Consider the following 16,400-nt stretch of genomic DNA (forward strand, 5'->3'; position numbering starts at 1 on the left):
TGGGTCGGCTTGTCGATGTCGGTGAGTCTTTTTGTCTGATACCTGGCGGAATGGGTTTGGTCGTGATACCTGTCCTGGCTGAATGACTTTCATCTTGTTTTTTCGCTTTATCCTGTCCTGTCTGGGTTTCCTATTACTGACGGGACGGTTGTATTATGGTCCAGTTCCTTCGCCTTTCAACGCGGTTACTAACGATCTGTAGGGACTCTGTGGTCCTTGGAGAATGATACGCTCGGAGCTTTCAAGGGGTCTCGGTCCTTGGTTCTCGAGGCTATCGGTTTAAGAAAGCGGGATGGGGTGCTGCTGCATCATGAATCTTCTATTGTTGATGTTTAGGTTCTGCTGCTGGGATCTATATCGACCGGGCTGTCGTTTGTGACATGTGTGCGCGGGGGTAAGTAAAGCTGGCTGGGATTCGAGAAGTCTCGCATGGTACGGAACTGTTGGAATTCCCTTCTCATCGATCTCCCTGAACCTTCTTCTAGGAAGTAGTGAACACCATCCTAGCGCCATCATCTTTCCCGTTCTCGACGAGTACTACCCAATTTGACGCTTTCCCGACTCACGAGTGAGTTTGGGGAGCGACCCCTTCCATAAGGGGGATCGACCAATAGCCTTTGCTGATTCGCGGTTTGTCAGGACTCAGTATACCTTTGGTGCTAGCTCGTTCGTTGCGATGGGCCAAGGAGAGTCGGCTGCGAGCTTTGACATCAGGGGAGTGGTCAAAGCGGCGGGGGTGGTGGGGCCGCATGCGCCGCGGAGAGTAGTATAAAAGTCCCACTATCCAAAGCCACGTTCCCTCATCGGCATCGTACCCCTTGCTCTATCCCAACCGAAGCATTTCGAATCAAAAACTACCAATCATGGCTACTATTCCACAAAGGGTAAGCCCACTCATATTTTCTTTACACTTGAAAAATGCTGACCACATTCCCTCTTGCAGCTGATTGAAAGGGCTAGAGGCAATAATGCTGATACAGTAAGGCTGATAACGGAACGGCTCACTCCCTGGAACTATACGACCCGGCTTCTGGATGCTATCCTAAGTCACTTCAAGATCGAAAATCTCCCACCAAAGGACACTGCGCACTCCGATTTGGCGAGCCTCTTCAACGTGAAGCCAATGCAAAACATTGTTGCTTGCCTCAGCGAGTGCCTTGATAACTGCTATCGTTACCAGACAATCTTGGCTATCACGGCTGCACAAATCCACGACAATCTCGACGGTATCCTTTCCTGGACTGCGATGTGGGTGAAGTATGTGCTTGCCCCAGAGACCGGCTCGAACACGCTTGCCAAACAGGCCGCGTGCGATGTGGCATGTGAGCTCGTGAAGATGCTGCTGAACCTCAGCGAGGAAGTGGACGAGGTCGTACTAGCGTCGCGCAAGGTGTTTGACATCGTTCTGTGGTCCTGGTCGAGCACGTACACCTCGGTGGAATCTGATCTAGCCTCCTCCCTCGGCGACTCACGGCAAGGTGACACCCCGGGGAATGCGTTGACAATGGACCCAGAGAATGGTATCCGCATCCACCTGATACTCCTCGGAGGCCTAACGGCACGATACATGAATCAAGCCAAGACACAGTTTGTAGACCGCCGTTTCGTCGACTATCTCACCTCGAGCCCGCGCCGCCTACGGGCCTTTGCTACCGGTTTTTCCATGCAACTGTCGAAGCTCCGCGAGTTGGTCTGCAACACGGATGTATGGACGCACCGGGACGAAAGTGTGTTGGAAAAGATGACGTCCGTTCTGATTCGTTACCTACGGGCTATGAGCGCCTTGCAGAATCGCATGATTCTGGTTCCAGCTGTTTATAGGGCACTTCGCAAGGCGGGATTTCTTCAGGAATGGGTTTATCTCTTGCGCGATCTGGTATCGACTGGAATTGGGTGGAGGGAAGTTGAGGCACTCCATTTATTCCTGGTGAACACACTCCGGATGGCGTACCAACCCTATACGAACCCGTTTTCTGGATTGGAAACCGTACTCGAAGCTGGGATCCATGAAGTCATGGAGGAAATCGTGGCGGAACCTGTATCGATGAATACCCATTTCATCCGCTTTCATTTCGTGGCAGTGTACCTCGAGTACGCCAATCACCCGCGCGGACTGAAAGCACTGGTTCCTGCCATGAAGTCCATCGCGAAGAATCAGTACGGCTCCGAACTAATCGCAGATTTCCTGAAGGACGAGGGCTTCGTCCTCCAGCATTTCCGAGCGCGTGTTCAGCGTATGACCAAGATTGAAGCTGAGACTTCTCCCGATGTCTTTGGCTTTTGCGATAATGAACTCCACGGAAGCTCGGCTGCAATGGACGGGCCGCGGACAAAGAGGAACAGAAGACCGCAATGCTCTGGATGCGCTGCGGTGTTCTACTGCAGTGAAGCCTGTCAGAGAGAAGACTGGAAACGGCGACATAGATCCGTGTGCTCCTCCATCCGCTCTTATTATAATGGTGCGTCATTTCTTTTGTTGCTTTTGGTTTACATAATTCACGTCGCTAACCACAATCCCACAGGACACAAGCACGGTCAGATTATATCCTCCTATCGCTACCGAGTCCTCGTCATTCAACTGGTTATGTCAAAGTACGAGATCGTTATCGCCAAACGTCGCTCCAAAAACGCCAAATTCCATCATATAGACGACGACTCTGAGAAAAACGAGCTTTTCCCAGCTCTCGCTGACAACGAAGTTGTCCTCCACTTTCTTGGTGGAATATTGCAAGAGCGCCCCGGCGACCCTGTTATGTTTAGGACGTTGGATGAGTGTTTAGAAAGTGTCGATTGGTGGGTCCCCTCCAAGTCCGAGGAGTGCTTGGCAGTAAGTCGAGCACGGTTGCGTGCGTTATTCAAGTCGGTAGCGGAGAAAGTCGCCAGCGGGAGAGATTCCAGAGTCGTAGTGGCCCTGTGGCGCTATGCCCCTGGGTACATTATTCTCCTGACTATAGAGGTGGAAAAGGACCCCCAGACAGGAAGATATGTTCACGTTCAACACGTCGCAGAGCTATCGTGAGTTCATCATTTTTCTTTCTTCATTCCGTTCGATTTCACTGACTACAAACATTCTGGATTATAGTGATAAGTTCAACGATACTGGATTATGTCCGGATGAAGACAATCTATTGTTGGTTGCAAAGGACTTCAGCAAGTGTCCTTTTACGACTGCTCGGAGAGGGGTGACTTCAGAACCCGTGTGAATGGGGTACATTTTAGAATGCATAACCCCAGCGCTGGTGCTCTCCTACCTCTCTGAATTCTTCCAGTATCAACTCTCATCAATGATGTCTACATGATACAAAGTATATGTTGCACACGAGAGAAACACTTAGGTCGGAGCTTACGAAGGAAGGCCTAGAGATAGATAGGCTGGACAGTGTATGCGAGGGTCGTGTACAGAGTTTCCAGTCGGTTTCACCAGATAACTACCACTCCTCCGGCAACTGCATCAGGGTGACTAGGGGGTAAAACGGTTCAGGCCGAGGCTCCTCAGAATCGTTGGAAAATAGTAATTCCTGTATCAGAGGACCGTTGTCAGCTTCGTCCCACTGCTTTAATGCATCCTGTAATCCCTGAACATAAGCAGGCGAAGGAAGCGTGATACGAGTCAGCTGAACGTCGAGGTGTCTCTTCCTCTCGACGAGGAACGCCATGAACGCTTCTGTCGTCAATGAGGAGGGAAGCCAAAGAGGGTTGTAGACCGCTAAAGTACGAAGGCGCGGTGCACAGGCGGTGTGGTCACTTGTGGGAGTAAGGGCCTTTAGGACGCTGTCGCTGAAGCCGTAACTCCGCCACCGGGTATCCTTCTCTTCTTCGGAGAGATTGTTATCGAAGAACCAGTTAGGCTCGGATTGGAATTTGAATGTCAAGTCTTCGACGGAATGCAAGGAGGAGAGAAGTTCGATGATGTGTGTACTCGGTAAAGTGCCGACTCCCATATCGAGCCGGCGGATGGGCTGGAAATTGATTGGACTGCTATGGAGGGGTATAGGCTCGAAGAAATGGACGGAGAGGTCGTTCAGGAGAGGCGCGTTTATATGATTTAGGATATCGACTGTCATTGGGCCGCCTTCGATCTGGTGGAGGTGCAAGGTCCTCAGGTGAGGAAGCCTAATGACTCGCAGGGTGTTGGCACCATCGTGCGTCGCTGTTAGAGTCCTGAATTGCTCGATGCGGCACACTTGAAGAGACGGCATGGATTGTAGGAGGCGGAGGGCTTCCTCGTTGGAAAGACTGCCGTTGGCGCGGAACGGCTTCCAGTGGAAGGTTGTAATTTTCCCCCAGTTAAGGTGAAGTCTAAACGGGGAATGAAACGGGCCGGCGAAGGTTACGGCTTCGATATTAGGAACTCGAGCGGAAAGGGATGAGTCGTAGAGGGCTTCGAGGACGTCATCCTGTGATGTGATCACGAGCGACTTCAGCAGCGGAAACTGCACCGATGTGTCTTTCAGAAGGAACGTTTCGTTGTTTTCCTGGTCGAGATTTTGGCACAGTGACTGAAGGCGATGGATGTGTGGTTGCAAAAGGGTAGTTGCCACAGCGGCTTGATTGTCGGAGAGCGCTAGTCGCAAGGGCAAGGATTTCGAGCGCTCTATCCACACCTGGAGCGCGGAGCCTCGTCGTTCAGCTAGCTGGCAAGATCGAGGATTCGCCGCCCATGGTATGTACAGGTGAATCCTGCACCAGAGGACTGGCGTGTCCCGTGCAATTGCACGCCATCGTCGACATATCTGCATTAGGATCTGAGGTGACTTGGTAGGAGAGAGTGTAGGGGCTGAAGGGAGGGTCGCTACGAATATCTCGCGGAGTACGTCGTCCGAGATTCGTCGAATGGGTGCAATTAGCGCACTGTGCTGGTTGATATACTGTGAGAGGTGTTCCCGGTGTTTGACGAGGAAATCAATTTGCTCGTCCAGTGAGACCAACTGGCTCACGGGCGCCTCTAACAGTGCCCGTATCGCTGATACCTCGCGATCGGTCGGTGCATAGTTTGTATCGAGATGTCGAACGTAGGGGGACGATGATGGTACGGTTGGGATCGTGTTCGCAAATTGTTTGAACCTGGGTATTCAACTCCAGTTAGTTAGCAGTAATAGCGATATAACAGTTGCATTGGCTACTCAGGCTGGTCCATGGTTCGAATAGTCGCAATAGACGTGCTTCCTCAAGAGAACAAGGTTCGGTAGAAGTCGGGAACAAGTCCCCAGAGCGCCCGCGATATGGTGTGCGGAGATGTCTAATCTTATCTTATCTTTACCTCGCAAAGAGATCTCCCCGGTTGCACACTTCGTGCCTGAACTTCGCCTCAATTGCTCCTGAAGACACTCTCCTCTGTTGAGACGCTTCCTTGTACTTGACGTGACCTATCCGGCGGCCGTTATCCACCCAGCTCCTTAGGCTTTACCCATGACACAGTCATTGTGTCCACCCCGCGCGACAGGTGGATTCTGAGGCTGAGTTGGCAGACCCCAAGTCGACGTCCGGGTATAGCATATCTAGCTTAAACAACTACCATAAAGGTGATTCGAACGGGGGAGGATCTGGGTCAAACTTCGGAGGGACCTGAAGTCGCTCGTTAAGGTGCGGACGGCTTCCATTAGTATTGCAACCAGGCGTATCGTGCACGGTTCCAGCTCGAGGTCATTGAAACGTCTCGATGTAACCATCTAATCTGAATCAGCTGAAACGTTGACTAATATGGTCACTAAACGACTAATGGGCGCTACTGGGAAGGTAAGTTAGATGAGTCAGCTTTCGCTCGACATTTCAGCGGGTAGGACGGGATATAAGGGACATATGAAATAGGATAAAAAGGCCAGTGAGCCTCCACAATAATCTACAATAGCCCGCTTCACCTTCCAACACAATCTTTCAACCACAATGTCTGCTCAAACAGTCCTAATCACCGGAGGAGCTAGCCAAACCGGCCTCGCACTCGCCAAACTTGTCGATTCCAACCCGAAATACAAAGCCGTCTTCACCTCTCGCTCTGGGCGCGGCGTTCCCGAAGTTTACGAGTCTGTAAAGCTGGACTGGTACGACCCATCAACCTATGGGGAGTCCTTCAAGAACGGTCGCATCGACACTGTCTACCTTCTTCCCCCACCAGCAGACGCCACATCCGAGAAAGTGGTCAACCCTTTCATCGATGTTTGTATTGAGAAAGGGGTGAAGCGTTTTATTCTTCTCGCGGATTGCAGTTGGTCCATCAGCCGACCTTTGGAGGAAGCGCCATTCCAAGGACTCGCCAAGATCAACGTTCATTTGGACCAAAGGAAGAAGGAGGGCAGGATTGAATACCTCGTGCTTCGACCTACTTGGTTCACAGGTCAGTCGTGCCTGCCTGAAGGCTTGTAATCGTGCGTAACTAACTGTGAATCACTGGTTTTCCGCTTTTAGAGAACTTTGGCCGTTTTCTGGTCTATGGAATCCGAGCTCGCGACGAGTTGAACACTCCTGTTCCAACTGGGAAGATTCCGTTCGTCTCTGTCGACGACATCGCCCAAGCAGGCTACGACGCTATTGTCAGCGAGAATCCGCTTGAAGAGACTGAGAAGGTCGTCATTGGCCCCGACTTGCTGTCCTACCCCGAGGTACGTCCCGTTCATGTCGAGATATGCTAGATCATTCCAGAGATTGACCTTCTGTGTCCCCAGGCTGCATCAATTATCTCACAAGTTACAGGGCGCACCATCACACATCGGGGAATTTCGAACCAAGAACAGGTCGAAATCTACTCAAAGATCGGAGTACCCTCCGAGCATGCGAAGGCACTCGGAATTATCCACGCAAAGGCCGAAGATGGCGCTGACGAACGGTGGTGGAATGAAAGAGAAAAGGGCAACGTACACATTGGGAAGGTTTCTGTGCGAGAGTGGGTTCAGGCGAACAAACAGCTTTTTGAGAAGGATAGCTAGGCAGTGACTGGGTTGGCTAGTCACTTGATCGTTGTACTGCGTAGCGCTGATGATAGAATCCTATCTGCTTACTCAGTGAAATATAGCCGCGTCGTTCTTGGTGCTCGAAAATCTCCACAGCCGGGTTTTGCGGGGACGCCCTACGTCTTTCAGTGATCGACCTTGCCCTTACATGGGAACATGATAGAGTAAGCTCCTCCGAAGAAGGAACTTTACGAGTGTGTTACTCACCTTTGCTAACTGAGATGAAGCCTAGTCAAGTGCGCATGCTTACTCAGACGATGGAGAACAATGAGAGTCGGTCTGCCGCTGGTTCACGCTATCTGCAGGCGTATAAATATCGACTGGTCAGAGAAGTGGTCTGCAATCCTTAATTCCGAGTCGCCCACATCCTGCACCCCGAACATCATGTCTACCACAAAGACGACGTTGATCACCGGAGGTGCAAGCCAAACCGGACTCGCACTCGCCCGACTTCTCTCAGCCACACCCGGACACGATGTTGTCTTCGCCTCTCGTTCTGGCCGCGGGATCCCTGACGGATTTTCCTCTGTCAAGTTCGACTGGCACGATCCCTCGACCTTTGAGACGCCATTCTCTAACAACTCGTCACCGATCCACTCTGTGTACATCCTCCCTCCTAGTGGCAGTGATCCTGATCGAATCGTCATCCCGTTCATCGACCTCTGCGTCCAGAAGGGTGTGAAGAGATTCATTTTCCTCAACGGGAGCACGAGCGACATTACGAGACCTTTGGAAGAGCTGATATACAAAGGGTTCGCAAAGGTGCATATCTACCTGGATGGGTTGAAGAAGGGTAATCCGAATGTCGAATTCTTCGTCGTCCGACCCACTTGGTTTATCGGTCCGTTTCGAGCATTCTGGATTTTTGGAACTCATGTCCTGACTTGCTTCACAGAGAACTTTGATCGATTCTTCGGAACCGATATCCGTAGCAAGGATGAATTCGTAACCTCCATCCCCACCGGCAGAATCCCATTCGTTGGCGTCGACGATGTCGCACAAGTGGCTTACGAAGCTATCATCGACGAGAAGAATAACGTGACGGAAAAGATTGTCGGGGGTCCTGAATTGCTGACATATGACGAGGTATGTCGGGGAGGCATGTCGAAAGGGATTGTTACTGACTGGGTCTGGTGACATTACCCAAAAGGCTGCAAAAGTACTTTCTGAAGCCCTCGGACGCCCCATCACCCACAAAGTGGTCTCACACGACGAGCAAGGCAGATTATACGCGAGGCTCGGATTAGGCCCAGAGTACGTCCAGTCTTCTAGACATGCGGAAGCGGGCGGCGAGGAGAAATGGTGGAGGGAGAGGGACGTAAATAACAAGGTTCAGGTTCACATTGGAAAGGTTACAGTAAAGGAATGGGCGGAGAAGAACAGTTCACTCTTCAACCGCTCGAATTAGTCTATTATTGTGGGAACTAGTGGTGGCACCCTGAGATGCCAACGAGCTCTGATTCCTTTCGAACATGCAGTCTATTGTACAGTTTACTAGCAACGTTTCATAAGAAACGTCATGGAAGGAGGATCTTGTTCTGTGTTTAGGCGCAGGTAGGACGGATGGGTTGAGCCTTGGGGACTTTCTGAAGTGACGACGACCATAAGAGCGGGGGATAGGTTGTGCCATCGCCCTATGATTCAGGTCAGCCGATGTCATAGTGCCGTACGGTCATAGGTTCACGGTAACTCACAATCAACGACAATGGGAACCCAACATCAAGCGGCTTCACATTATCGAGGAATGCCATCTGCTCGTCGGACAACGAGATCTCGAGAGCTTCAATATTAGAAGTGAGATGCTCAGGCTTACGACCCCCTACGATGGGGAAGACGAATTGAGCCTTGTGCATGACGTACGCAATTGCGACTTGTGGAAAGTCCAAGTCAGCAACGTGCAACTTAAGTCGCGGATTCTGCTTACCAGCGTTGAGACTATTGGCGCCGACTTCCGTCTTGACCTTCTCGAGAGCATCGCAGACTGCCTTCTCTTCGGGAGTTCGCTCCCAGCCACCCGTCCAAGGCATAATGCGACCTTTCTCGCCCGTTTGTCGGCGCCTTTCTTCTTCCTCGTCAGAGCGAATCTTCCCGCCAGCGAGGACACCAAAGGGCGCGAATGCCATCCCTGCAGCGAACGTCAGATAAAGCTTGATTCATCAGCGGGTTACAGATACCTTCGTCCCGAACAAACGGGAGGATATCCCTTTCGGCTGAGCGTTCCATGATGCTGTACATCGTCTGGTAAATCACAAAGGGCGTCTTCCCAGTTCGACGAGCATACTCGTTGGCTCGAGCAACGACCCAGGCTGGAGTGTCGGAAACCCCCTGTTGGCAGAATAAGCCGTGGTACCAGTGAACATGGGTGAGGAACGAACCAAGTACAAGACGACCCCGCGCTGAACATAGTTATGCAAGGCGTCCATGACCTCTTCTACACTGGTCTCCCAGTCCCACCAATGGACGTAGAGAATGTCGATGTAGCTGGTTCGCAGGTTCTTCAAGCTCGCTTCAACGGCGTTTCGGAGGCTCTTCGCGCTGTTGCCCGTGTAGGCGGCACGGCCTACCGAATGAGCAGGAAGGAAATGGTTGCTGGAATACTACGTTCGATGTTAGAACGATTGCAAACGTAGACACCTATGTTAGCACCTTGGTCGCAATGACGAGTTGGTCACGAATGCCGCGAGCTTCCGCCCACTCTCCGATTATCTGTTCAGATGTATTATCTTGACTAGGACAGCGTCAGCCCAGATTAGGGTCGACAAAAGAAGTCCGTAACTCACTAGTGACCAGCGGTATCGATGAAGTTACCACCATTGTCCCAAAACGTGTCGAGTAATTGAAAGCTCTTTTCCTTGTTCATCTCACCCATGTTGGCTGACAAGGCAGGAACATCTCCGATACTCATGGCGCCGAGTTGGAAGCCAGAGACACGGGCGCTGGCCCTCTTCGCCAATTGACGAAGGAAGCCGAGCTTCGTGGCAGGGGGAGTGGTAGAAACGAATAAAGCACACATATTGAGGTTTATAGAAGTGTGTTGGTAGACGAGCGAAGAGGGGATGAATGGCGATGTTGCTGTCTCACTTGCTCGATGAATTCCGTCTTTTAAGATCCCCTCGAGTGCGTGTGGCTATACGGACGCGTAGGTGGGACGGCTTCATGAATTCAGTAACGCCGCGATGAGAAGGCGCTATGTACGGAAACAAGATCATTGGTGACGCACACTTCGTAACGTGCTGACCTATTGAAAATGCCCAGAGCTGTGAAGTGCGCCCTGCGTCGGACAGCCCACCGAAAATCTGAGACATGCCAATGGAAATTCACGGTCTCCGTATAGAGCCCGTAGAAGTACAGATTGAGTGCGTCTCCGCTGCAGATGATCACGTCTGAGAGTGCAGAATACCACTACACCGAGAAGAATCGCTAGTGAACGGCAAAGACGCCCATGTAGCTCAGCACCAGATATTTGGTCCAAACCATAGGTAACCCACGGCGTTGTCGGCTGAAGGTTGAACTCCTCCAAAACAAGATGAACGATGGGGAATTGAGTGACTGTCCAATCATCGAGCTCCGGGGATCCTGGCCAAGGTAGCGCGTGGACCCACAACGTGCATTCTCTCCGCGGAATGTAGGGTTCGACGCAATTCAAATGACAAGTGAAAAAAATATTCCAGCGATGAGGCCGTGTCCAGCGCTGCCTTTCGACAGCAGATAAGACCATAACCAAAGTGATGCTGATGAATTTTGACCGAAGTAGTAGAGGAAGCCATGGTCCTGTTCGAGGGTGCGCAGCCTGAGAGCGACGAGCGACCAGGCCGGAGACCAAACCATCAAGTTTCAAATTTCAGAGTCCGGGTGGGTATGGATGGCAAGAGAGTTCCAGAAAATAGACGAGAAGAAGCCGGAAGCCACCGGAATCAACAGATGCCAAACATTGCACAAAGCGAGACAAAGCGCGGGGTGACGGGCCGTTCACCCTAATAGGGGGTCTTGGGCTCAGAACTCCTTTGTGGACGTCCATCTTTGTTTTTCTCCATCCCCTGGCCGAAATGTTGATAAAGACATTGAAACACGCGAGGGTATAGAAAGGTTATCCTGCCCTATGCTATCAGACTCTCTCCTAGACTGCTTGCACAATGGTTGAGTCTCGCCAAAGGACTGCAGCTGTTCCAAATTGGCGAAATATGGTGAAGTTGACAACTTACAAGGAAGACTGGGCGGAAAAGCAATAAATGGATTCAATGATACTATTCACTCCAAATATCAACATCAGTCGCTCGAAGTATAAACTAGGATCGGAAGGTACGTCGCGCAATCCTGAAAAAAGACGACTCCAACAACGCGAAGATCTTCAATCGGGTAGCGCAGCGGTACCAAGCCTTGTATCGCTCTCACAAATTCTCTGAGACGCTCCGAAATCCTCCATGCAAGCCATCCCTTAGTCATAACCTCCGGCGTGTAGTACACTTCCTCCGTCTGAGCACCAACGCGGGGTTGCACAAGTCGTCGAGGTAAGGGGCACAGTTACCATGTTTGGTGAGAAGCTTCATGAGGAGGGTTTTCCTGTCGAATAGGGGGATTCCTGGATTGCGAGGGAGGATGACCCTGTAGTCCATATCAACAGTTATATCTTCCTTCGACTCAATGATTGTCATTTCGGGGCCGTCTAGGCTAAGATACCCATAATCGGGAGCCGCATGGAGGAATTGAGGTCCAGACATGGTATTTTGTTGGCTTCGGCAGATTGACATCCTAGACAGACGACCAACGAGATGATCAGGAGTGGCGATAAGCTCTTCTTCTACTCCTGGGACTAAACATGAAAGGGAAATAGCGGGCATCCCAATGCTGAGGAAGATTTCCACCCACGTAGCCTTTATATACCCGAGAACTGATGGCCCTATGCCATAATTGCCACTGACATTGGCAACTCGTTGCCGTTCAAGATAACCCATTGTCCGCGATGTAACCATCGTGACTGAATTAATCTTACATAAACGGGCGCTTGGACCACCACGGACGAGCGCTAACAAATGTGCATTAAGCGCCGACAAAAGGATTGGGCGTCGCAACGCCCATCCCTGACGACAGCATTTGTGGTAGTAGGTCTCACGCAAAAATCCCATTTCGATCCTCCCTCCTCTAATTCAATCAATCAGGACTTCTCTTCTTCGATGCTGTATCTCAGAATTTGGAAAGAAACGCACTAGTCTCGCCATATGGTTCGCACCCAGACACATAGCAAAAAGCCGCTTACATTCAGGACTTAATTAGTGGGTGGAAAGGTAGTGTAGACTGAGGATGTGCCCAACTGATACGCCGCTCCAAGTCCCGAGACGACTGCAATTTCGTGCATATCTATAAAGAAACGCGGTAAGCGAGACTTGGATTTGCTTATGCACGTGTAGATTGCTTTACTGAGTATAGTCCAGGCGCCCGCAAATCGAGTATGGATCTACATAAGGAATTAGGATAAGGAGAGGCGCAAACGTCAATTGAACCACGGTATGCACCATAGCGGACTTGAACAAAGATACTTACTTTTCCATTTATCAGCCCATCCAAGGAACAGTTCCAGCATAATGCTGCCACCGATGACTCTGTTGTTTCCACCATTTCTCCATTATGATCTATGTGATTCATCAGTAAGTAACGACGAATGATACTCTAGCCAACCTTATCTGAAGAGATCTCGTCTTTCGACCACAGCTTCGAACTTTCGGGAGCCTTATCGAGGAAGATAGTCTGAAACATATGTCGATCCAACGGAATTTGAGGAAGCTTGCCATCGGGGAGGCGGGTCGTCCCATCATCTGACGTCCCATCGAACTACGAACCAGTCGAGTCAAGTTGAGCTCCATGGTCTAACCAAAAGGAAAGGTAGCAACTCACGAAGAAGACGGACCTGCGGCTGCCGCCGACGCCCCGCCTCCTACAACGAGAATGAGAGTTTTGGCCCTTGACAAAGGATTTTTGCGAAGGGTCCGGTATACAAGACCAAAGCCAGAGCAGGTGGTACGCCGATGTAAGTAGTAGAGGAACGCTACGGCTCTAATTAAAGGGGAATGCAATGTCATGGCCAGCGTTTGTCAGCCATTCCATGGAGGACCAATCGAAACTCAGCTTGCCCAGAACTAGCAGATCGAGCATATTGAGCCCATGAGGACGCTAAGGAGGCGAGATGTACGATTCTGTAGGATTCCGTCAAATTCTCACCTGCCTTGACGTGAGCCAAAAGCGTTTGAATTTGAAAGTGACCGGGAAGTGTTGGATGAAAATTGGCGCCCAATTGCCTCCGATCGGACCTTTCCGAAACTCTCGGACAAAAAAAAAAAAATCACCCAAAAAGAGTTGAACAATGTTGGCGAAAAAAAAAGGTGTACAGTAGCCCACCGCGAGGGTCGAACTCGCAGCCTTCAGATTCCATCCTATGGAAGGAAATTAACCCGTCCTAGACGATAAGAGTCTGACGCTCTATCCGATTGAGCTAGGCGGGCGATGTATTTGTGTCTTGGCGTGGCTTTGCAGAGGTGGTCGTGGTGGTGGGATGTAAGTGTATTCAAAAGAATGCAGCAACATATTTATTTACTGCCGCTGTCGAACTGCATTGGAATCAAGTCCGAGTCGTGAAGGTTGAACGTTGGAGAATTAGGCTTGGTGAGTTACTACTACTAGATGAGTCGCGGCATCAGGCATATCGGACCGAAAAGAAAAATGTAGGTCGAGTCTTTGACACTGTATCCATTTCTCCTACTTACTCCAAGCGAGATTGAGCCTTCCTGGTCTTGGTCTATACCTGGCACTAGCAGCTTCTTCATTTGAGTCGCATTAATGCGATGTATGTATGTCGGCCCGTGCGTTCTTCATCTTTCAGTTCAGTCAGCTTACACTTACAAGTGTCTTTTCTCTTGACAATTTACATACATAAAGGGCGAGATCGCTCCATTTGTTTTACATTTATCTATTCCCTCTTTGTACTGAGCTCTCAAGGCAGTGAACTGTATTTACTCAAAGGGTGAGCATTGAACCTCCTCTTCCGACCATTATGTGGACAGGTCCACCTCCCTGATATGGCATCCCTTAACCCCAATGCCTCGGAATCGAGTATCCCAACTAGTGTACGGCTCGGACAAAAGAAAGAGGCGCAAATTCGGTTGAATGTGTAGAAGCAAAAATGATGTTTACTATTAGCCCACCGCGAGGGTCGAACTCGCAGCCTTCAGATATCCTAATGATAGGAACAGCAACCCGTCCCAGACCATAAGAGTCTGACGCTCTATCCGATTGAGCTAGGCGGGCACTGGTTGGTGGTTTTGTGTGGGCTTGCAGAGGGGCTGCTACATGCACAAAGCTTTTGTTTTGTCGCCACCTACCTCAGCTACGAGTGAGAGCCTGAATTCGAAATCGAGCAAGCGTATGTTCTGGAGTCAAGAGAAAGAAATTATGTGGCATTACCTGGTATTTCAAGGGTTGCGTATCACGGCCACTCGATGTGTTCCAGCGAGGAGAGGAGCTTTAGGAATCGCCAGACTTTTTTCAAGCGAGTTGATAGGCGCTCGAGGTGGCAGTGACGAGCCGTGTTTGGAGCGGAAGGCGCTGACAAAGAAATCCATTGTTGCGCGGCGCGGGAGCCATTTCGAGCTGTTGTATTCATTCCACCGACCACCGACACCCCGCCCTCACCGACAATGGACGCCGCAGAGGACGAAAAGAAACCCTTCGACGCCGAGGTTGCAGCGGCAGAAGAAGCGCTTCCTGATCCGGACGAGCACCTCATGTTGGACCAAGGCTCGGGCAAAGCATGGCTAGTCAAGGTTCGTCTTGCACCTCCAAATGTCTTATTGATTTCCCTCAAAACCCTGCGCTTGCATGTCGCTCTGTATTCCCGGGTATTCAGGTTCCCAAATTCCTGATGGAACGGTGGGCAGCGGTAGACGAAGACGACAAGCACCTCGCCACAATACGAATTTACAACGCAAAGCCCAACGACCCTCAGCAGAAACCCCGAATCATCCTCTTCCTCCCTCCCAACCGCGATCCAATCAACGCTCCTCAGTCATCCCAATCTCAATCCCAAATGCCCACACCACCAGGCAGCCAAACCCTAACCCCGCCCCCCTCCCAGCCTCCAAAGCCCGTCGGACCCTCCCTCGCCCACCCGCAAGTCCTCGACTGGCCCGCTTTCGATTTCGGCAACACCATCCCGACAACGGGTAGTGAACCCGACATCTACGAGCTCGAAATGGTCAACGAGAACGTCGAGAACCAGATCATCGTCGCCGAGCGGCCCAAGGACCCAGGGTTCATCCCGCCCGGCGCTGCACCCGCCAACTCGCGCGCACGGACGACGATCCTGACGGGGCGGATTAAGCATGAGTGTAATTTGCGGCCGTCGTTTAGTGCGACATATAGGAAGCAGATGAGGGAGAGGCATAGGAAGTATAATACCCCGACGAGGCAGGTCATGAGGATCGAGGATGCGGGTGTGTCGGGTGGACGGGGTGGCATTAATAGGCTTAGCAGTGGTGTTGGTGTTGGCGCTGGAGGGGCATTCTCGGATCTCGTCGTGCGTTCTCCCTCTCTTTCTCCTTCCGTTCTTTGCGTTTTGAATTTTGGAACTACAGAGGACAAAACCCAAACCCACCAAAGGCACGTTCGAGCGTATGGCGCGTATGCCCCGCAACCAGCTGTTGGACAACCTCTTTTCGCTGTTCAGAGAGCAGCAGCGGTGGTCTATTAAACCTCTTCGCGAACGCACGCAGCAGCCTGAAGTCTACCTCAAAGAAGTCTTGTCGGATATCGCGTTCTTGCATAGGAGTGGTGAACATAATGGGTTGTGGGAGTTGAAGGCCAACTTTAAGGATGACCTTTCGACGGTGCGTGGTTCTCCCTTGGTCGTCGTTGGCTGGCTGACGCCTTTGGGTGCGCAGATTAAGCCGGAGGACGTGCCTGGACCAAGTGGATCTGGTGCGGGAGATGTCAAGATGGAGGATATGGACGATGATGACGAGGAAGAGGAGGACGATGACATGGAGGAGGTCTCATGAAGGGTCAGGGGGAGGATACGTAGACTTATCCATTCCTTTTTGTTCTTTCTTTAATGCATGGACTAATACATTTCTTTTTTCACCCTCAATGAGCTCTATCCCTCTTCCCCTTCTCTCGCAGAACCGCGGTGCACGGCGTTTCATTCACACTGGGACATACGGGCGCGGGGTACTTATCCCACAGGAAGCGATGGCGACATACCGCGACCATCCCGAACGGCCACTTGGACGTGCCATTCCAACGACCTACGGAAACCTAACGGAACTCGACTCTCGTATTCTCGCCAGCACCACTGTCCACCGCAAATTTGCATCCGCTTTAACCGAAAGCGACGCTCGGCCCGGGGAAATATCTTCCCCCGCACGTCCCACATGGAGGCATGGGAGTCATAACATTTCGTGGATAGATGAG

General features: G+C 51.2%; 7 protein-coding genes and 2 non-coding genes across 9 annotated transcripts; 4 read left to right on the plus strand and 5 right to left on the minus strand.

The window, feature by feature from the left end:
- Positions 1-863: 863 nt before the first annotated feature.
- On the plus strand, positions 864-3,203 carry CC1G_09090 (hypothetical protein; the record flags this gene model as incomplete). Its single annotated transcript, XM_001838410.2, has 4 exons — positions 864-884; positions 944-2,459; positions 2,523-3,015; positions 3,083-3,203. 4 exons carry the CDS (start codon positions 864-866, stop codon positions 3,201-3,203), a joined length of 2,151 nt encoding a protein of 716 aa, XP_001838462.2.
- Positions 3,204-3,428: 225 nt separating this feature from the next.
- On the minus strand, positions 3,429-5,137 carry CC1G_09091 (hypothetical protein; the record flags this gene model as incomplete). The annotated part of the gene is made up of 2 exons (XM_001838411.2): positions 3,429-5,064; positions 5,124-5,137. 2 exons carry the CDS (start codon positions 5,135-5,137, stop codon positions 3,429-3,431), a joined length of 1,650 nt encoding a protein of 549 aa, XP_001838463.2.
- Positions 5,138-5,842: 705 nt separating this feature from the next.
- CC1G_09092 (nucleoside-diphosphate-sugar epimerase) lies at positions 5,843-6,920 on the plus strand (the record flags this gene model as incomplete). The annotated part of the gene is made up of 3 exons (XM_001838412.2): positions 5,843-6,331; positions 6,403-6,596; positions 6,660-6,920. Exons 1-3 carry the CDS (start codon positions 5,884-5,886, stop codon positions 6,918-6,920), a joined length of 903 nt encoding a protein of 300 aa, XP_001838464.1. The 5' UTR covers positions 5,843-5,883.
- Positions 6,921-7,304: 384 nt separating this feature from the next.
- On the plus strand, positions 7,305-8,632 carry CC1G_09093 (ergot alkaloid biosynthetic protein A). The gene is made up of 3 exons (XM_001838413.2): positions 7,305-7,785; positions 7,840-8,030; positions 8,095-8,632. The coding sequence occupies exons 1-3, from the start codon at positions 7,329-7,331 to the stop codon at positions 8,350-8,352; spliced, it is 906 nt and encodes a 301-aa protein (XP_001838465.1). The 5' UTR covers positions 7,305-7,328; the 3' UTR covers positions 8,353-8,632.
- Positions 8,406-10,000, minus strand: CC1G_09094 (arylalcohol dehydrogenase). Its single transcript, XM_001838414.2, has 7 exons — positions 9,725-10,000; positions 9,591-9,672; positions 9,320-9,541; positions 9,119-9,269; positions 8,869-9,069; positions 8,639-8,814; positions 8,406-8,578 (listed from the first exon to the last, which is right to left on the minus strand). The coding sequence occupies exons 1-7, from the start codon at positions 9,955-9,957 to the stop codon at positions 8,489-8,491; spliced, it is 1,155 nt and encodes a 384-aa protein (XP_001838466.2). The 5' UTR covers positions 9,958-10,000; the 3' UTR covers positions 8,406-8,488.
- A 1,230-nt stretch (positions 10,001-11,230) lies between these two features.
- On the minus strand, positions 11,231-11,662 carry CC1G_09095 (hypothetical protein; the record flags this gene model as incomplete). The annotated part of the gene is made up of 2 exons (XM_001838415.2): positions 11,231-11,258; positions 11,430-11,662. 2 exons carry the CDS (start codon positions 11,660-11,662, stop codon positions 11,231-11,233), a joined length of 261 nt encoding a protein of 86 aa, XP_001838467.2.
- Positions 11,663-13,327: 1,665 nt separating this feature from the next.
- On the minus strand, positions 13,328-13,438 carry CC1G_20086. Its single transcript has one exon. It is a non-coding gene; the product is annotated as a tRNA-Lys (tRNA).
- A 692-nt stretch (positions 13,439-14,130) lies between these two features.
- CC1G_20087 lies at positions 14,131-14,240 on the minus strand. Its single transcript has one exon. It is a non-coding gene; the product is annotated as a tRNA-Lys (tRNA).
- A 349-nt stretch (positions 14,241-14,589) lies between these two features.
- CC1G_09096 (hypothetical protein) lies at positions 14,590-15,988 on the plus strand (the record flags this gene model as incomplete). Its single annotated transcript, XM_001838416.2, has 4 exons — positions 14,590-14,755; positions 14,839-15,507; positions 15,566-15,817; positions 15,872-15,988. The coding sequence occupies exons 1-4, from the start codon at positions 14,630-14,632 to the stop codon at positions 15,986-15,988; spliced, it is 1,164 nt and encodes a 387-aa protein (XP_001838468.1). The 5' UTR covers positions 14,590-14,629.
- Between the last annotated feature and the right edge of the window lie 412 nt (positions 15,989-16,400).

The sequence above is a fragment of the Coprinopsis cinerea genome, assembly GCF_000182895.1.
Source record: "Coprinopsis cinerea okayama7#130 chromosome 4 map unlocalized cont3.4, whole genome shotgun sequence".
NCBI lineage: Eukaryota > Fungi > Basidiomycota > Agaricomycetes > Agaricales > Psathyrellaceae > Coprinopsis > Coprinopsis cinerea.

Excerpts from the sequence above, each read along its gene's own strand:
- CC1G_09093 (XM_001838413.2), top strand. The coding sequence starts at position 7,329 with ATGTCTACCACAAAGACGACGTTGATCACCGGAGGTGCAAGCCAAACC. Across the intron at positions 7,786-7,839 it reads CCGACCCACTTGGTTTATCG|AGAACTTTGATCGATTCTTC; the intron begins GTCCGTTTCGAG and ends CTTGCTTCACAG. Across the intron at positions 8,031-8,094 it reads AATTGCTGACATATGACGAG|GCTGCAAAAGTACTTTCTGA; the intron begins GTATGTCGGGGA and ends ATTACCCAAAAG.
- CC1G_09094 (XM_001838414.2), bottom strand. The coding sequence starts at position 9,957 with ATGTGTGCTTTATTCGTTTCTACCACTCCCCCTGCCACGAAGCTCGGC. Across the intron at positions 9,542-9,590 it reads AACTCGTCATTGCGACCAAG|TATTCCAGCAACCATTTCCT; the intron begins GTGCTAACATAG and ends CATCGAACGTAG. Across the intron at positions 8,815-8,868 it reads CGCCAATAGTCTCAACGCTG|TCGCAATTGCGTACGTCATG; the intron begins GTAAGCAGAATC and ends ACTTTCCACAAG.